We start from the raw sequence: 21,474 nt of genomic DNA, 5'->3' as shown, positions 1-21,474 counted from the left end.
AGTGGTGTTATTAGCCTTAACCCTAACCCTTTTCCCAAAAGGTTTCCACAATTTTGGCCACTATTCTAGTCAATGTAGTTAATGGAGTAAAGTATTATTTTATTTATTTAATGCTGAAAAAGAAAAAAAATGCCAATGATCTAAGTAAAGAACAAGTTCATATGAATGATTTGAAACTAGGAGTATGTATGTATATTTTTGCATGTATGTATTATTCACAGTTTTGAGCCACCCATCATCCTCAGAGAGAAAGACTGGGCTGTATATAAAAACAGTATATAAAAAATTTAAAAGTTAGAAGAAGGCAAGGAACACTGTTAAAATTAATTTAAAAGGTGAAGAGAGGGGCTCCAGGGCACCTGACAGCCCCACAGCTGCGTGCTCCTCTTGGTTCCACAGATGAAGCCTCAGAGCTACGTTTAATTATTTTTTATAGAAGGCCAGGAGAGTGGAGACCTGCCTCACCTCCAGGGGGCAGAATATCCCACAATATTATTATTATTATTATTATTATTATTATTATTATTATTATTATTATTATTATTATTATTATTATTATTATTATTATTAATTTTATTTATATACCGCCCTTCTCCCGAAGGACTCAGGGCGGTGAACAGGGCAGATGTATAAAATACAAAAAATACAAAAGTTAAAAGGAATTAAACATGCCCAAGTAAAAACGATAAATACAAATATTAAGAGCAATAAAAAACCCAACCCACCCCCTATCAGGCCAGGCCGGCTTGTTCAAACAAATGCGTTTTCAGATCGCGTCAGAAGGAGCGGAGGTCGGGCGCCATCCAGAGCTCAACCGGCAACCGATTCCATAGCTCCGGGGCGCCCACAGAGAAGGACCTCCCCCTGGGGGCCACCAATCGACATTCTCTGATTGGTGGCACCCTGAGGAGGCCCTCTCTGTGGGAACGCACAGGTGGGGATGGGGACAATGAGAGAGAGTGCCTCTCTTCCAGGACCCTATTTCTTTAACTGATGGGGTCTGCAACATAACTTCCCAGCCTGGCCAGATGGGACTGGCAGATGCAATAGGACGAAAATGGTTCCATAGGACCATGAGGACCCAGATTGTTGGGGGCAATTAAGCTGACTTTGTAATAATGCCGCTTGGGGGGGGGCGCGAAAGCCCTAATAAGCAGGCATATACATAGAATGAAGGCTACTGCTAAGCTTGTAAGCCGCCCTGAGTCTTTGGAGAAGGGCGGGATATAAATGGAATTAAAATAAAAAAATAGTATATGGTATGTCAAATGTATATAAATTCTGGTGAATTGTATTAATATTTACAGACCAAACAATAAAATAAAAATCTACCATTTACCATCCACATAGTTAGAATGATACTTTTGCTCTTGTCTTTGTCCTAGATTCCTTTATCATGTATTTACCTATGAAAAGTGAACTTTAAAGCAAACATTATGCTAAAATTAATATCCAGTGATGCAGCTGGCCTTCAGTTATTATATAAGAGTCCAGTTGTTTTTACTCTGTTTTGTCAAATGCTGTATTCTGTTCTTTCCTGCCTTGTGCAGTCATATTCTCAGGAGCCATCACATTTATGTAGCTACCTCCAAATACAAATGTGCTCTCTGTGGAATCTGACTGCATATCTAAATGCTTTTCTAAACTGCTTTTGATAGTGTCAGGCTTCTTCTTCCCTATTAAGGCAGTAGTTTGAAGAGTTAGTCAAAGAAGATCTCCATGCAAGGCTGTCTTAGTATTATGCAACAAATTACTTTGGTGCGTTCCACAACTTCAGAAACATAAAGAATAATGAAACATTTTTAACTTTCAAGGGGATTGAAGTCTTATGCAGAGCATTGCAAATTTCCTCAGTCAGCATCAATGACAATAGTAGTTTAGTGGCAGCACAATTTATTTATGAATAATAAAAGCTGGGCAGCAATTTGAATTGATACAATTTGAATTGGACTCAGAAACAACCTGGAAGCATTACACATCACACAGCATTTGTACTATGATTATATCAACCCCCCCTTTTTTTGTTAACCAATGCTCAGTAACACAATAGCTGTATGTGCAGGAGTATCTATTGCATCCATAACTGACATTGCTAGCATCTTCAAAATGGATTTTAAAAGAATACTGTGAGAAAACTAAAAACTTAGGATGAAGTTGATAAAATCTTGGAAATTTTTTCTTAAAAGAATTTAGGCAACATATTTTGGATGGGGGTGGAAGATGCATTTAAACCATGACTGTATTTAGTTGCAAAGACAGCTCAAAATACAAAGCATTGGCATCATCCAAACAAGAGATTGCTGGTTTAAGTAGAGCTACTTTACCTGTAGATAAATAACATTTTTGACTGAGAGATGCAGCCTAGTATATAATATAGTATATAATTCTTGGGAACATTGGTTGTATTTGTCTATATATCTTTCCAGAAAATAACCAAAAGGTTCATGTTTCTTTCCCAATCGAAAAGTTAAGCAATAAATATGGAAACTCAAGCATTACTTAACTTTTCCTAACTCAAGGATACAAAGGTTGTTATTATGGGATAGAAATGCTGCCATGGCAACAGAAATAGAAAAAGGTTGAGTTTCCATATTTATTTCTAAAACGGTGTATTCATTTTAAGCTCTCCTTTATTTCTGATTATCAGAGTACCATGGTTTTTAAAACAGCAAGGCTGGCACATTGTTTGGTTTCTGTGAAGAGCTTAAAGAGGGTTTCAAAGCTTTGCTATCAAAAGAGAAAGAAAAAAAATTGTTTAACCCTACAAATATGTATTGAAATCTAGGTATGGTAAATGGAATTCTGAATATAAATGAACAACAATTTACATAAAAATTACCTTTGTGAGTGTTTCTACTACTCCCTGAAAATCATAAGTGTGAAAAATATTCACAGGACAATGGCTTTAGAAAAATGCTTGCTTCCAAAAAGAGATGGTTTATCCCTCCATAAATTTCAGCAGTACAGGACTTCTGTAGTATTTGAATGGGTACCTAGATGCTAATGCATTATTCAGAAACAAATAAGATGTATTTTTATTTGTTCCATTTTTCTTTAAGATGCCACAACATGCTTTTAACGCACTTGGCACAACACAGTATCCTCTGAAAATAGTTATATGGTTCCTTTACTAAGGAAACTTTGAAGAATGCCATGTCTTTTATTTAGGGACAGATAAGGAGTGCTTGGCTAAACCATTTAAAGATAAAAAGAATCAGAAGTTATATTCTATTGCTTTTTGGATAATAGCATTTTTCTCCTGTTAGCTTCATAAATCATGTACCCTTTAGTATTATTATTTTTTTGATAGAGCTTTAGTTATCAGCCTAGCAATGAAACTGGGATGGCTATGTATTCATGACCTAACAACAGGACAATGACCAGCATCTGCTGAGGAGGTTCATGTGAAGACTCCTGTGGGAAATAGAGTTATGTATTTTATCTGGATTCCAATATGACAGCAATCATCAATATATGTCTCTTAAGACAAGCTGAAAAATGGAAATCAAAACTCCAAAGCAAATTGTTTAAACTAAATCCTGGAACCAAAGAGGTATATGTACATAAATGAAAAATTTACATGTCTGGCGCCCTACTATCCATAGAACACAATATTCTCCAGAAAGGCTTCAGCTACAACATAAACAAAGCTAATCAGTTAGAATTCTTTGTAGCCTTAGAAGCAACATTTGAAACCACAGAACTTGCCATAGAGAGCCAAGAAAATATATGTCAGACAGTCATACCACAGATCAGGAGAATCAAAGCAGCAGACAAAATAAACTAAAAAAGTCCAAACCATCACCATCCTCCCAGCAGGCAAAGGATGAACCACTGTTATGGAGAGAACACAATACATTCAAACAGATAAAGAATTAGTGGAGGCCAAAAAAACTGCTTCCAAGTAAACACCAAGCCAATACAGAAACTAAACAATCAAGAGAACCACCCAAATAAGAAAGGTCAGATCACAAAAGTACAACAGTGGTGGGTCAAAAAATAGTAGATCCACTACCCAGCTTCTATAGATGCCTCAAAACATATAAGTCTCATGTACCTCTTTGTCTAATTGTATCATTGCTGGGGACCCCAGCATACAACATAGCCAAAGACCTTATAAAAAGCTTGAATATTTCACAGAAAGGAGTGAGTATTCTAGCAACATGTCATTATAATTCCTCCAGAAAATCAAAGATTTAAAAATAGAAGAACATTAAATTATGGCTCATTCAATATCAAAACATTTTTTTATGTCTATAGATCCAGATGTAGCAAAACGTTCATGACAGCAGTACTATACAACAGGCCTTTTCAACCTTTTCATCCATTGTACCACTTTTAGGACAAGGCATTGTCTGAGTACCACCAGTCGCCCAGCAAAGTGTCAAAAACTTGACCCCCAAAAAAGGGGAAAAAATGATAAAGTACAGGTAGTCCTCAACTTACAACAATTCACCTAGTGACTGTTCAAAGTTACGACGGCACTGAAAAAAGTGACTTATGACCATTTTTCACACTTATGACTGTTGCAGCATCCCCAGGTTCATGTGATTTACATTCGGATGCTTGGCAATCGATTCATATTTATGATGGTCACATTGTTCCAGGGTCATGTGATCACCTTTTGCAACCTTCTGACAAGCAAAGTTAGTGGGGAAACCAGATTCACTTAACAATCATGTTACTAATTTAATTTCTCTCCCTCTCTTTCTCTTCCTCTCTCTCCCCCCCTCTCTTTCCCCCTCCCTTTCTTTCTCTCTCTTCTCTCTCCTTTTCTCTCCCTCTCCCTCTTTCTCCCCCTCTCTTTATTTTTCTCTCTTTCCCTCTCTATTTCTCCCTTTCTCTCCCTCTGTTTCCCTCCCTCTTTCTTTCTCCTTGTCTCTCTCTCCCTCTTTCTCTCCCTATCTTTCCCTCTCTCTATTTCTCCCTCTCTCTCTCTCTCCCTCTATTTCCCTCCCTTTCTTTCTCCTTCTCTCTCTCCCTCTTTTTCTCCCTCTTTATTTCTCTCCCTCTTTTTCTCCCTCCCTATTTCTTTCTCCTTCTCTCTCCCTCTTTCTCTCTGTTTCTCTCCCTTTCTCTCCCTCTTTATTTATCTCTCTCCCTCTTTTTCTCCCTCCCTATTTCTTTTTCCTTCTCTCTCTCCCTCCCTCTCGCTCTCTCTCCCTCTTTCTCTTCCTCTCTCTATTTCTCTCTCCCTCCCTCTCCCATTGTCCCTTCCTTCTTTCCTTTCTTCCTTCCCTCCCTCTTTGTCCTTTCCTCCTTCCCTCTCTCCCACTGTCATTTGTAGGAGCCTTGGTGGAGCAGTGGGCTAATGCCTCCTTAAGTAACACCAGCTGCCTGCAATTAGTGCAGGTTCAAGTCCCACCAGGCTCAAGGTTGACTCAGCCTTCCATCCTTCTGAGGTTGGTAAAATGAGGACCCAGATTGTTGGGGGCAATAAGCTGACTTTGTAATAATGCCGCTTGGGGGCCCCCGAAAGCCCTAATAAGCAGGCATATACATAGAATGAAGGCTATTGCTAAGCACATTGGTTTGTGCTTAAATTGTAAGCCGCCCTGAGTCTTCGGAAAAGGGCGGGATATAAATGGGATTAAAAAAAATATTCTTTCCTTCCAAATCCATTTTTACCAAGAATCCTGATGCCCACTTAAGTCTTTATGAAGCACCGGAGGAAAGTTGGGGAAGATCTATCAATGATACTTGGAGGTTGCTAGCTCATTTAATAAGCTTTATTCCATCAACAGAAACACCTCGTATTCGCTCAGAGTCAATCCACACACACCAACAATGCTGCTATGGACCACGGGGCAGGAAGGTGCCGTTCACACAGGAGGGATGGAAGATGCACCAAAGTACCCTTCGCCCCGCTCGCCTTCTGCAGACGCGGCCAGAGTCCCAGGTGGGGGGAGATCTGGCACTCAGGGAAGCACACGTTAGCAACTCACAACCAGCTGCTCTTGGGGGACAGAGGCACAAAGCCGGCCAGACAGGGCTCGGAGCGGTTGACCGTCCCGGACTACAGCTGTGCTTCCACCTTTCCCAGGGCGGCCCCCGCAGCGGAGTGCAGCGCAGGGCACCAGCATGCCCCACTGCCACAGAAGCGGCCCGCCGGAGCAGCCCCAACTCCTTCACCCCCGACAGGCCCTTGTCCCAGAGCCTCCCGCTGCTGGATACCTGCAGCGGCGGCATAGCAGGGCTTGCAAAAAGTGGGGTGGGTGGCAGTGGCTGCTCCCAGCGCCAACTAAGGGCAAGCAGGGAAGGCCGCTCCTGCTCGAAAGCCAGGATTCGGTGGCTGGCGAGCCGCTCACGCGGGGCTCTCCTGGGGCTGGCAGGCCGAATGGGGACCAGTCTCTCCCTCTCCGTTCTAGAGCAGCACCCATGGAGGCAGCCCTGTGGCCCGGCTTTCTCTTGCAGAAAGCAAGCTGAAACTGAGCAAGGGAGATTGCCAGGAATGCGAATCAGCTGATCTCGCACTGCTGCAATCTCCCTCGCTCGGTTTCAGCATGCCTTGCTGCAAAAGAAAGCAAGCTAAAACCGAGCAAGGGAGATTGCAGCAGCGCGAGATCGACTGATTCGCATTCCTGGCCATCTCCCTCGCTCCATTTCAGCTTGCTTTCTCTTGGAGCAAGGCAAGCTTAAACGAAGCGAGGGAGATTGCAGCAGCGCGAGATCGGCCGATTCGCATTCCTGGCAATCTCCCTCACTCAGTTTCAGCTTGCTTTCTTTTGCAGCAAGGCAAGCTGAAACCGAGCGAGGGAGATTGCAGCAGCGCGAGATCAGCCAGTTCGCGTTCCTGGCCATCTCCCTCGCTCCATTTCAGCTTGCTTTTTCTTGGAGCAAGGCAAGCTGAAACCGAGCGAGGGAGATTGCAGCAGCGCGAGATCGGCCGATTCGCGTTCCTGGCAATCTCCCTTGCTTGGTTTCAGCTTGCTTTGTCTTGCAGCAAGGCAAGCTGAAACCGAGCGAGGGAGATTGCAGCAGTGCGAGATCAGCATTTCTCAGCACGCGCCGATTCGTGCTCTTGGCAATCTCCCTTGCTTTCCACTTGAGGAGGTCAGGGCTGGCCATACAGATCAGCTGATGATTCCATATGGCTGGCCCCGACCTCTGCCAATGGGCTCCAGTTGGTGGAGGTCAGGGCCAGCTGTACGGAGTTGCCAACAGTATGGGGGGGAGGGAGTCAGGTGCGTTTTTCCCTCCACACCCACATTCTGATGGCTTCACCTGCCCTGGCGCGCATCAGGAAAACAAACGTGGGCCTCGATTCCCACCTGCTGCCACAGGATGAATCCTCGGGTAGGGCGCATGCTGTCTGGCCGCTTTGCTTTCCCCTTTGCATTGCACATCGGAAAGAGGAGAGGGGGAAATCTCTCAAGCCCCAGGAGGGAGGCAATGTGAGGGCCGTGAGGGGTATCGCAAGCTCGTGGGGGGGGGGAGGAAAAGAAGAAGGACGCGAGTGGATGCAAACACCTACCTGCCGAGGGAGTGGATGGCTTTGTCCCCTTCAGGCTCGCGCTTGTTTCTGGGGGAAGGACAACATGGTTGCTGCACAATGAGTCCCAGGGGAGGGTGGGGCCTCACTCTGCACCTGCGCTCTTCGCGCAGCCTGGTAGGTTCCTGCAGCAGCATGTTTTCTGGCTGCAAGTAAGCTAGGAAGGGGCGGGGGGAGCCGGGGGGGAGGAAGGCGACGCCGTGTACCACCAGCCACATGCTCGTGTACCACCAGTGGTACACGTATAACCAGTTGAAAAACCCTGCTATACAACAAACTTGATCCAACCAAATACATTAAGATCAAAATACTCAGAATCATAGGCCTCATCATCCTCTGCCTGTCTATTTCAGTTTGATAGACAAATATGCCAACAGGCAGAGGAACATGTGATCACCACTCTCAGAGCTTATAGCAAATATTATAATGTAGTACTTGGAAATCATAATAAAAAAACACCCTGTGAAGATACATGAAATAATCAACAACATTTTCAAAGGGACAATTTTCACAACAGTAGAAGGAAATAACAATACATTGCACTTCCTGGTTATTTTTATCAACAAGAAATTATGGCAAAAAATGGGAATGCAAGTCTATTGAAAAATAATCTACTGTCTGCCTAAAACCAAGAATTATGTAGAACAATTGGACCCGGTAATCCAAGAAGTAAAAACAGGAGCATCTACAATATACAGTGTAAGGACTGTAACAGCACTATGAAGGACAGACAGGTAGAAGACTAGCAGAGTGCATCCATGAACACCAACTAGCTGTCAGAAGATACAATAAAAACTCCTTAATCTCCTAAAACATGGACAGACTTAACCATAGTTTTAATGGGGAAACTGAGTACCCAAATGTTAAATCCAAAAATGCTAGGGAAATCCTGGAAGCTTGGCATTCAGACAAATTGACCAACGATAGATACATAGAGATAAGCCACATGTATACATCCTCAAAAGACAACAGAACTAAGACATAAGCAAAAAGATGACAATACCTCTTCTCAAACAACCAACACCCAAATAAAGCATAGATTAATACCATATATTCACCACTTTTATCAACATACTGTGATATACAAGTAACTCTTGACTTATGACCACAATTGAGCCCAAAATTTCTGTTACTAAATGAGACATTTGTTAAGTGAGCTTTGCCCATTTTATGACTTTTCTTTCTTCATTTATTAAGTGAATCACTTCAGTTGTTAAATTAGTAACACAGTTGTTGAATGAATCTGACTTTCCCATTGTTTTTGCTTGTCCGAAAATCATAAAAGGTGTTCACGTGACCCCAGGATACTGCAACCATCATAAATATGAATCAATTTACAAGTGTCTGAATTTTAATCACATGACCACAGGGATGCTGCAACCATCATAAGTATGAAAAATGGTCATAAGTCTTTTTTTCCAGTACTGTTGTAACTTTAAACAGTCACTAAATGAACTGCTGTAAGTCAAAGACTACCTGTAGTGACCGGCAGCATAAAGACCTTGATTCAGAAACAGAGATTACCATTCTTGAGGATGATATTTCAGTACTTTATATAACTTTTTTCAAAATAGTGTTAACTACTATTTAGACTTGTTGGTTTGAAAAATTTCCTTGTTTTTAACATATTGTGAGAATAAATGGAGCACTCTGTATTTTTGTGGGCTGAGTATCTTTATTTTCATACTCTGTCTTAAACAAAACATTAGTATTGCTATTGAATTAGCAATCTTTGCTGTGATCATTTATCATGCATTTGATGTTTCTTTTCCTCCCGGCAGTGAATCTTTATGACAATAACAGGATCAAATCCTTCAGGGAAATAAAGATTTTAGAGATACTGACAATAGTGTCAAATAAATGTATGACTTGAAAATGTTGCCTAGAATTAGTAATGTGTATATTTTGTGTTGTGCAGCTGGAAAGGTGTTATAATGTTGCATGAGAAATAGTGCTTTTTGTACATTTAAAAACATATCAGAATGGGTTTACATGTACAAACCTATGACCACAGTTGAACCCAAAATTTCCATTGCAAGCAAGACAGTTGTTAAATGAGCTTTGCTCCATTTTACAACCTTTCTATCTACAATTGTTAAGCAAACCACTGTAACTGTTAAATGAATTGGGTGGTCATTAAGTAAACTTGGCTTCCTTCATTGACTTTTCTTGTCAGAAGATCGCAAAAGGTAATCACATGACCCTGGGACAAGCGTCCAATTTTTGATCATATGACCAGGGAGATGCTGCAATTATCTTAAGTGTGAAAATGGTCATAAGTCATTTTTTTCAGTGCCATAACTTTAAAAGCTCACTAAACAAATGGTTGTAAGTCAAGGATTACCTGAATCTGATTCCTGTGCCAGCTGTGTTTGCACCTAGCACTATACTATTGAAACTGCTTCCTCTAGGAGAAGGGAGAAACGGGAGGGGAGTGGTGAGGGAAAGAGGAGAGGAGAGGAAGAAGAGGGAAGTAGGAAAGAAAGGAGAAAGTGAGAAAGAAAGTAGAGAAGAGGGAAGAGAGAGAAGGAGGGTGGATACAGTGAAAGGGGAAATGGACGAGCAGCACCCAAACTTATGTGTATGTATTTATGTATGGCGATATATAATACCTACAGCATTACTGATTTAACAAATGTTAAATACTTGAAAAAATGTTTATATTTCATTGGTTAGTTTGTGGTATATTAAAGGAACTGAAAAATAAAAAATAAAAAAAAACTGCTTCCTCTGCCTTTCTCCTACATTGCTAGTAAATAATTCTTCAGAGTTCTTCCAAACTGGGCTAAGTGTATATCAGTAATATCAATGGAATTTGGCCTTTAGAGACCCCGTTTTGGATGTTGGCCAAGGGGAAGTTTTCAAAGTATAATAATTTTATTTAATGATCAAATTTCTATACCGTCCATCATACTTGTGTGATTCTGAGCTGTTTACCATCCAACAGACTGATACCTCAGTTATAAAATATCTTTTTATTTAGTAGTTTTCTTACATTTGTCAATACTTTTGTAAATTTTATATTTTAACATTCCATCTTTAAGACATCAAACACCTTATATACTTTTCCAGTTTTAATTTTGCATTGATATTAAAGTTAAACATTTAAAGTTTCTCATTTTTATATTTCTAGGTGACCTCCCTTCCCTTTACACAATTCTCTCCAATACCTAGTAATATAAATACACTTCTTATCTATCTCATTTCCATATCAACAAGTTGATAATACAATATAATATTCTTGTTTTCATTATAATTTCCACGTATTAAAATTAGCCAAAATTTCTCCCATTTCAACATTTAATACATCCTTTCATCCTTTCATATCATTACATCCAAGTATTTTAATTACATTATATCATTCTTAACATATATACATCTTAATCAATTTCATTTAAACAGCTCGATATTTCAATTTAACTGTTAATATTCATACATCTGATGTTTTTTTTAATTAGCCAGTATTTGTTTCATCAAAACAATCTCTCATAATCCAAGTACAATTTCAGGCCTCTTAAATATGTCCATTCTTCTTCAGTCTTATTCTTGCTTTTTTCCTTTGCCATATCATTTTTCGCTTCTTTGCTTCAGGGTCATCAAAGAATTCTTGTGTTATTGTATCGTATTGAAGTGACCCTCCAATCTTCCTTTTTGAAGGGTTGAGAGGTCTAATAAAAGCACCAAATCTTCTCATTATTTTCACCTCTTGATATAATTGTCCTGGACAATGTATTTTTTCTTCCATCTGTTTCTCATTTTGATCTTCAAATGTCTGTGCTTGTTGAGTAGTTAATTCTTCTGTCAATGTATTTGATTGTTCAATTTCTTCTGTTATGTTCTGTCCCGATAAATTATTAGTTGTAGTCACAATTTGAGTTTGCTTCTCCAAGACACTTTCTAGTTTTTTCCCCAAAAGCTCTTATTTCATCGCCGGCTATAGACAGGAACTGATAAGTTTGGTAGGTTATTTTCATCATAGCATAGTTTTGTTTTTGTATTTCTTCCATGGTGGAGTCTCACATCTGGTGTTCAAGGTTAGTCTTATCTTGTTTTTCTAAGGAATCAGCCAAGTCTCTTTTCTCTCTCTTTTTTTTTAGAGTGTCAGATTGCAATTTCAAGTTTAGCCACTGAGTGTCCCCCAAGTGCTTAGAGAATTCTTTACTGTTTCTTTTAGGTAACTGTTAATCTCTTTTCAATTATTTCTTCTATTTTAGAAGAGCAGAGTCAAATTTTCAAATAAGAGTAGGAAGTAAGGAGTAGGTAGTCAAAAGCTTTTAGTCCACAAGTTATAAAGTTCTAGTTGAGGTCAATTCGTTTTTTCAACTTTAAAAAAAACACCCCTGGAGGCTTGATCACCGCTATTTTGAAGGGAGGGTTGAACTCCCTGCTCCCTCTCCACAGGGGGGAAAGTACTTAGCAGCTTATTTAGGTAAAAGGAAGAAGATTGGAGTATAAGAGAGGAATCTTACCCAGTCTCTTCCACACTGTTTTAATGTTGCCTGGTGGTAAGTGTGACTTCGGCTGCACACAGCCTAGTAACCAGCCATGTTGCTATGGCTGGTATTTTGTCCGCTGGTTCGAAGGGAATGTAGGCACTAACAGGGGTTGTGGCACCCCCACGTTTCTGCAAAAGCCCCTTCTTGCTGGTCACCCCTCCAGGATGACTCTTTAGCCTTTTTAGGATCCCCCAGCGATGCAAAACTGGACATAGAAGACGAGAGCCGTCCTCCAGACGTCCATAATGGCAGCGTTGGCAAACTGGAAGTCTCAACTTTTTACTTTACCAACTTAACAAATATTAGACATATTTATAACTACAAACTATATTAATCAGAAAAGCCCAACATCAAGTGTTCATTTTTTTGCTGTCTCAAGCATAAAGCAGTTTCCAAGTAAAACCAAAAGCTGGATATATTATTTTCTCTAATTAAAACAATCATTTTTGCCATTTCTCCTAGCTGCATTACTTTTTCCATCTAGTCTTCTGTTTTGGGGATTGATATATCTTTCCATTTCTGTGTATATAGAATTCTTGTTGTAGTTGACATATACAGTAATAAAGTTCCAAATCTTTTGTCCAACTCCATATCAAATAATTCTATAAGAAAAACTTCAGATTTCAATTTTATGTTATTTTTTAAAACCTGCATTATAACATGAATCTGAGCCCAATATTTCTTTGCTTTAACACAAATCCACCAGATGATAAAAGGTACCTTCTTTAGTTTCACTTTTCCAACATACATTTTCTGATTTATCTACAGCCCTTTTCTACAATAATATCGATTATAAAATTGAAAACACTTTCAAAGGCTTTATTCTTCATTTTCATAATCACAAAGCAATGCTTGTGTTCAGTGTGTTAGACCGAACATGCAAAAGCTCTTGCTTCTAGACTACATTAAAAAAAGCAAACAAGAATAAAGAGTTCATGGTCCTTTTTTAATGCACGTAATGCAAAGCTAATTTGGTGAAGCTTGAAAGACGTCTGCCGTATGAGCCTTTGAAAAGCATCCTTTCCATACTTTAGATATTCCTATGAAAACCACATGCTAATGTCAGGCCAAAAGGGAATTTATTATACCAATTGCCAAACAGACATAAACTCCAATGTTTTTGTCCAATAAAATAAACAGCAGTATAAATTAAGATTAGAACATCTATATTGTAGAGACACACATTCATCAATAGGAATTGGAATGGAGAAATTTTATACAAAAGAAATAAAGCAGCTTAACTTGGGATCTCCAGAGTACTTAAACCTTGAACATAGCATTTTCAAGAGGGAAGAATTAGGATTGTTGTTGTTAGTTGCGAAGTCGTGTCCGACCCATCGCGACCCTATGGACAATGTTCCTCCAGGCCTTCCTGTCCTCTACCATCTTCTGGAGTCCATCTAGGCTCACGCCTACTGCTTCAGTGACTCCATCCAGCCACCTCATTCTCTGTCGTCCCCTTCTTCTATTGCCCTCAATCTTTCCCAGCATTAGGCTCTTCTCCAGTGAGTCCTTCCTTCTCATTAGGTGGCCAAAGTATTTGAGTTTTAGCTTCAGGATCTGGCCTTCTAAAGAGCAAAGAATTAGGATAATGGTATTCAAAGTGAAGATTATATTTCATTGATAGGGCTTGTCTTACCACTACCTGAGTTCATATAAAAGATGAGGACTGGCATCTAATATGATGGGATTTCTTTGCTACCAAGGCTGATCCCTGCCTTAAAGTGTGTCTGTTGAGCTGCTGGGTTGATTAGACTCACTTATCATTCATTGGTTCTTATTAGAACTACATTTCTTCAAGTCTGAAGTAGTCAGTTGCTAAGGGGGAAATAAGTGTTCTCAGATTGCTTTCATATATTTTTAGTACAGTGTGACTGAACCAGAGATGGCATGTCACAGTTTGCCTCTTCTCATTATGAATCAACATTAATCCTTACTTACAAAATACTTACTATACTTTACCATCTGCATAGATCATATGTAATAAAGATTGCTGATTCTCAAGATCAGTTGATCTGTACAAAACAAAATCTGCACTAGCTAAAGGTCATATTGTCCTTTGATTGTAATATTAATCATATTAACAAAACTCCTTACCTCTGTCTTTTTACGCTCTTTACACTGATAAAAAAATGATATCCCATTAGCATGGACTATAACCATACTTTGAGTAGTTGTTATCTCATTTCTGACACTGGAAGCTATTACATAAAATTTGCCACATTGTGATAGCATCTCATCCTTATCTGATAAATGTACAAAAAATAAAACATTTGAATTATCTGGGATTTTCAACAAAAATGGAGTAATGTACTATCTCTGTAAAGAACAATTTCTGTAAAAAAAATACAATATAAAAATGTGTGGATAATATTTTCAATTATTCCAGATCTACAAAGGCAAAAATGCTTTATGTATAGAATACCTATAACTGTCTTATAGAAATGCTGATAATAACATACCAAATATTGTTTTTATAATACATTATTTTGGAGATAACAAAGAGAGAAGATAGGAAATAGATTACCTTCTGACTTCCAGTTTGCCGCCATGGCCACTGCGTATGTTCGGAAGGTGAGCTCCATCTTCCACGTTCAATTTTGCACCGCTGGGGGACCCTGGCAAGGGTCGAAAGTCACCCTGTAGGGGTGACCAACAAGGAGGGGATCCCTGCTTGATCACGGGAGGGAGATAGCCCTTCTGCTTGATCTGGGGCAGCCCTCCAAACCGGCGGATGAAAGACTGGCCATAGAAATATGGTGCGTCACTAGGCTGATGACAGCCGAAGTCAAACCTACCACCAAGCACCTACAAAGCAGTGTGAGAACTACCTCTCTTCAATCCTACTTATTTTTTCCACCTGTATAAGCTGCCCAAAGTATTTTTCCCCCTGTAAGAGAGGGAAGGGAGATTCTATCCCACCCTCTAAAAACAGCAGCAACTGACTATCTAGGGGAGTTTAAAACATTGCAAGAATAACCTGATTCTAACTGGATCCTTATCCTTCTAAAATTTGTTGACTAAAAGATTTTTTATTCTTATTGAAGACTTGGGTTTCTACCTATAAAAAAAAGTAAAATCAGAAAAAGGATTATAAAAATTTTGGACTTAAAAACCCCCAACCCTAAATGGTATGGGCGACATCTTGTGGCTAAACCTGATATTACAATTTGTTATTGTCTTAAAGAGACTTGGCTTGTAGCCCAGACTATAGATAAGACTTTTGCAACCTTGACAGATATCAGCTGTGAGAAGCCCAGCTGTGTACTATACTCAGTGAAAAAAATATTTTCATTCTCTGATTGTAAAGTTTTTAACACTCTACTGAGAACATGGATGAAGATTAGGACAGATTCTCTTTATGTTGAAAGCAATTTATGAAACTATTCTTATCGCTACTGATGAAATAAGAAGCTATAGAAAAGAACAAGATGTCAGCCCAGATAAACGAACCCAAAGTTTGATTACAACTAAAGAATCAACTACACAGAACATAATAGAAGAAGCGGAACAATTAAATACTATGATAGAAGATTCAGTAGATCAACAAACACAGTTAATGGAAAACCCAGAAAAGAGACTGACAAGATGGAAAAGGGAAAACACTTTCTATATAAACCAGAAGAAACCTGAGGATCAAGAAGAAGAACATACTGAAGGGAAGATAAACATTTCAGGACAACTACATTGAGATGGAAAAATAGAGAGACGATTTGTTAGTCCTTCCAAAAAAGTGGCGACCGGATGGCCTCTTCTACTTCAAGCAATATATATAATAACACAGGGAAATCTAATGGATGACTTAAAAGCACGGATATGGAAGGCAAGTTGGCAAAGAAAGAAAGCTAGAATAAGGCTGAAGAAAATTGGGGTTTTGACTTAGTGAGAATTAAAATAGAACATACTCAGATAGACAAAATGAGTACTTTGAATACTAGATTTTGTTATGAGCTGAGATAAAGAAAACTTTGGTGATTTAAAACTTGGAAGTATAAATATTAAAAGTTAAATTTGAAAATTGATTTGCTTATAAAGGTTGAATGTAAAAGTAATTAAGATATATATATAAGCTAACAATCTATTGATAAATGTAATAAATATTTTTTATTTTTTTATTTTTATTCCATTTATATCCCGCCCTTCTCCGAAGACTCAGGGCGGCTTACAAGCTTAGCAATAGCCTTCATTCTATGTATATGCCTGCTTATTAGGGCTTTTGGCCCCCCACAAGCGGCATTATTACAAAGTCAGCTTAATTGCCCCCAACAATCTGGGTCCTCATTTTACCTACCTCGGAAGGATGGAAGGCTGAGTCAACCTTGAGCCTGGTGGGATGCGAACCTGCACTAATTGCAGGCAGCTGGTGTTATGTTTATACTTAGCTGTTATAATAAAAACTACTAGCTTAAATATGAGATAGTAGACATAAAGAGAAAAAGAGGAAGTATTTAATGTTGAAATAAGAGAAAATTTTGGTTACTAAATTTAAGACATTTGGAAATTAATAGAAAATAAGAATGTTATACTGTATTATTAATTAGTTGATGTAAGATGGCAAGAAATAGAATATATTTAAATGGATAAGACGTGTATCCTGAACATTAGATTTTGTGATGAATTGTGATAAAGGGAACTGTGGTTGTTTAAAACTTGGAAATTATATATATTAAATGTTAAACTTGAATATTAATGGGAAACTAAAAATTGGGAAAAACTAATTAGGACATTGATTGTCTATAAAGATTGAATGTTAAAATAAATTAAATAAAAATTTTAAATAAATTAAAAATTACTGATAAATGTAAGAAATTTATTTTTATTTAATTGTTATAATAAGAATTGTATTATTTAAACATGAGGCAGTAAATACTAAGGGGAAAAGAGAGGAAATATTTAATGTAGTAGTTTGAAACTTGTACGTTATTGAATTATCGATTAACTCAGCCACCATGTTGCTTTTTAAATATTTAAATGTAAAATTAGAAAATCAATAAAAAAAATTTTTTTAAAAGGAAATAGATTTCCTTCTATGTGAATAACCCATTCTCTGATTCCGCTATTTTTAAGGATGTGGTATCTAGCTGGATCAGTATTGTAAGAGTATTGCCTCATGACCTTCCTAAATTGCTGCATGGTCATAACCCAAAGTAAAAAAGCACTTTAAAGGGATCAATCCACTAAAGAGCCTTGGTGGAGCAGTGGGGTAATGCCTCCTTAAGTAACACCAGCTGCCTGCAATTATTGCAGGTTCGCATCCCACCAGGCTCAAGGTTGACTCAGCCTTCCATCCTTCCGAGGTAGGTAAAATGAGGACCCAGATTGTTGGGGGCAATAAGCTGACTTTGTAATAATGCCGCTTTGGGGGGGGGGTGAAAGCCCTAATAAGCAGGCATATACATAGAATGAAGGCTATTGCTAAGCACATTTGATTTGTGCTTAGATTGTAAGCCGCCCTGAGTCTTCGGAGAAGGGCGGGATATAAATGGGATTAAAATAAATAAAAATAAAATAAATAAATGCAAATTTAACACTATGAGCTACTTCCACCCGGATGAAAACCAAAGATCAGTAATAAGTGCTATTCAATTTGTTTGAAAGATGATTTTTAAACGTGTGGAAGCACAAATGAAACACTTTTTTGAATAATTAGAGTAACTGTCTCTCTTCTTTTTCTCACGTTAGTTCAATAGAACTGCATCTGCTGATTCTACATGCATGATGCGTGCAGGACCTCTTCAATTTATAATGTCTCTTGCTATCTCCCCACATGAAGACTGTATGCACAGAAACAGCTGAAAGCAGATTCTGAAACAGTACAAGGGCTTGAAAAAAGATGCTGCTATAATCCCAAAGGAGGTGTTCTTGCATTCACCATAACATCTTTTAAACTACTTCTTTCAAAGGATTTACCTATCATTATTTGTGATGATTTAACAGAATAGCAGAGTTGGAAGGGATGTTGTTCATCTAGTCCAAAACCCTGCTCAAACTGGAGATCCTATACCATTTCAGACAAATGGTTGTCCAATCTCTTCTTAAAAACCTCCAGGGATGGGGAACCCAAAACTTCTGAAGGCAAGCCATTCCATTAATTAGAAAATTTCTTCTTATTTCTAGATTGATTTTCTGCGTGATTAGTGTTTTGGTAGCTACATCATGCTGCTGGCTCATATTAAGTGATTGTCCACTGGGACTCCAAGTTCCCTCTCTCAGTTACTACTATTGAGCCAGGTAGATTTGATACTTCAAATAAGAAGTTGGTTTGACCACAGATATTTTTAACTTAAATTTAGTAGAAAAAAGTGTACCAAAAACATGGAGAAGAAAGCTGATGTTTAACAGACATTTCACTTTCAAACACAATGATACAATGATTCATTGCTGCAGAATACAAAAATTAAGAGTTCAAACTGAAATGTAAAATACTGTCAGTTTTTTATTAGCTTTCTTAATTCTATATAGACTGATTTTCTTAACTTTTTCAGTTAATATTTTGAAAATCATTTAAATTGGTGATTGTGTGGAAATTCCTATCTCAGGGTGAAGTTGATGCGGAAGTGAAAAAAATATTGGCTAGCAAATGAGACAGTGAAGCTACTAGTGCTCTTGAGTGCGGATGATTTCAAATTTAATTAATTCTCAGACCAAATGAGGTTGAAATTTGCCAATCAAGCTACTGAATGTGTAAATAATTGCTTCATAGATTCCTGTTACATATTACAGAGTTAACGTAATAGATTTTGACCTTAAGATAAAAAGTTCTGGTCCACAAAGACAGAAACAGATGTGTACTTGTTGTTAGCGAAATGACTAGCCAGCAATATTGAACTTGAAGACTAGGTGCTTTTGTAAAAAAGTATCCACTAAGCACAGTGGGGATCTTAAATGCTTATTGTTGTTATAAACTTGGATGACATAGTACCTCACATTTCCAGCATTAGCTTAAAAATTGGATTTGAATTTCTGCGTCAGGTTTCAAAAAGGGAAGATGCTCAAACACTGATCTTTCTGGAGCAAGATCTTTTCCCTGTCCCTAAGGTGCTTTTTCATGAGGCAACTGGACTTTCTTGTTTTTCTTTGAAGACGCACAGAGCTGAAGAAGCTTCTTGGATGAGAAGTGAAACGTCTTCAAAGAAAAACAAGAAAGTTCAGTTGTTTCACGAAAAACCACCTTTGGGATAATTATGACCTGGATGACTGAGAATCTCCATAGACATCTTTTTCCTTGATATTGGTTGGCAGTCAGATTCATTTGATTTACTTGATATTCTTGGTCATGTTTAAATAAAAATTCGGGGATGCTTCAAAAAATATTTCTCCATTCTTCTTCAAGGTATGGAAGCATGATTATTTCATGATTTAAAATAAAAAAGATGAGGTCTATATTCCTTTGGATTGATTTTACATTTCTATTTTTAAAAATCCTGAAATACATAAAAACACCTTTCTCTGTATATGATAAGGTCACCCATCATCCCCACAGTCCCCACCTTGAAAAAATATGCAACTCACCAAATTGTCATCAACTTTATTCATTTCTTTTTTGCCTCCTCTTAGAACTACGAAATGATGCTGCAGCAGCAGGCTAATCAACATATGCAAAACACCACTGATCAGCCTGATTTTGGAGCACATCTCTCGGAGGAGAAACTTAATGCCCTTCGAGATGAGCAAGTTGGACAGCTGCATGAACTAATGCAAGAGGCCACCAAAACCAAGAGACAGTTCAGTATTTTAGATGATGGAGACTGCAAACATTAACAAGTTTTGTGAATTTCACTTTATGGAGTTTATTTTTGTGTATTTTGTTTTCAAAATAGTTTTATTCTAAAGAATTAAGGAAGATGGTAAAGATAGGCATAATGAGTGATCAGAAGCAACTACTGTCACCTATATATTATGTACTTCTACTAAGTGTGTAGAATAGTTTAATATTTTGGAACATTTCAGCTGTGTTAAATTTATCATATGCAGGAAACAAAATGGCTTTGTACTAAGAATATATTTTGTGGGTAGTCAGAACATCAGAGGTAAAAACTTTGAACTGCGTATTGATTGAAGTTCAAAATTTAATAGTCTTTATTTCTTAAAAATAGAATGCAGCTATATGTGTTTAACATAAATTATTGTTTGATTCAAATGTCTTGCAGATCATATTAAATTCTGCTTTGTACTTACTTTCAAATACCAAAAGCTGACTTCTTTTGCTCAATATTTTTTCCTGCAAAAGAAATTTTGGTTTTTCTATTTCATTTTAAAGCACTAAAGTAGCAGATGGTATTGTTACTCTTTCTGTGATTCACCTTTATATCATTCTTCAGCCTCCCATGCTGTTCTTACTTCCTGTTCTGATAAAAGTTCCCTTGTGATGTCTTCCCTTGAGATTTAATTGGAATATAAAAAGTCAAGCAGGCTTTAGACTGCTGGGAAGAGGATTGTTCTGTACGTGAAGGATATCTGGATAAACACTTCAGCTGTTTCTTAACTAAGAAAAATGGAGAACTTCTGCATCCCAACAGTTTTAAGAAGAGAAGTTGAACTGAATAGGTGGACCTTCCTTTTGTTTAACATGCACAATTCCCCCAGAGCCCAATAGAAACTCCCCTTGTTTAAAAAATAGTTATTCTCTGGGTATTTTTGTAATATACTTCCATTTTTAAAAAAATCAAATATGAGTTCAGAGTTGGTGAAACAATCAGGTTTTATAGATGGCAACTGGAAGTAAAAAGAAATCGATCTCTGTGTATATCAATAATGCTGAATATAATTTTTAGATGGGGATATCTGTTAGGGTTTGATAAGAACTGGTGTGACTATAATGATGGCTTTGACCCAGAAGATCTAGATTCAGAATAACAGAATAACAGAGTTGGAAGAGATTTGGAGGCTCTCTAGTCCAACCCCCTGCTCAAGCAGGGGACCCATACCATTTTAGATAAGTAGCTGTCCAGTCTCTTCTTAAAAGCCTCTAGTGTTGGAACACCCACAACTTCTGAAATCCATCTTCAGCCAGGAAAACTCACTGAAAGAGTCACACTAAAGTACCTGTCATGATGAACAGGATAAATAGGCAGATTTTTTTTTTACTTTGACAATAGTTTATCCAAGATTTAACTCTTCATTTCTTTCTTGCATTCCAAAACATGCTGACTAAACATGGTCTGAAGCTTTAGGAAGAGTTCCCATTGATACTAAAGATTTTTTTAAAATAAAGAAGCTCCAAACCAGTTATATGAAATAGATTTTGTTTAAAATATGAATGAGGATCAAGAAGGTAAGCACTCCTTTGCTACGTGTTTTAGAATAAAAATCTCTACCTTCTTGTAATTAATTATTGATACCATATTAATTAAGAAAAGATAGCTAAATCTCAGTATATGACAAACACATTATGCATATTTTGACTTTCAGACACCAGCATGATTCTGATTTATATAACCCAGTTTATGGGTGCAATAAACAATCAGTGCCTTTAATGTCATCATT

The 21,474-nt window shown here is 37.9% G+C and overlaps 1 protein-coding gene across 4 annotated transcripts in view; it reads left to right on the top strand.

Annotated features, from left to right (window-relative positions):
• Positions 1-20,696, top strand: part of SDHAF3 (succinate dehydrogenase complex assembly factor 3) — a 37,555-nt gene extending 16,859 nt beyond the window's left edge. For all 4 annotated transcript variants that reach the window (XM_081344629.1, XM_081344628.1, XM_081344627.1 and 1 more), the window contains exon 3: positions 19,546-20,696. In XM_081344629.1, the coding sequence (XP_081200755.1) occupies positions 19,546-19,749 (204 nt within the window). In that variant the 3' untranslated portion in view covers positions 19,750-20,696. The remainder of the gene's footprint in view (positions 1-19,545) is intronic.
• Positions 20,697-21,474: the final 778 nt, after the last annotated feature.

The sequence above is a fragment of the Vipera berus genome, assembly GCF_964194415.1.
Source record: "Vipera berus genome assembly, chromosome: Z".
In the NCBI taxonomy this organism is placed as follows: domain Eukaryota; kingdom Metazoa; phylum Chordata; class Lepidosauria; order Squamata; family Viperidae; genus Vipera; species Vipera berus.
Note: the sequence above shows the minus strand (reverse complement) of the source record. Positions and strands in the feature narration are given on the sequence as shown.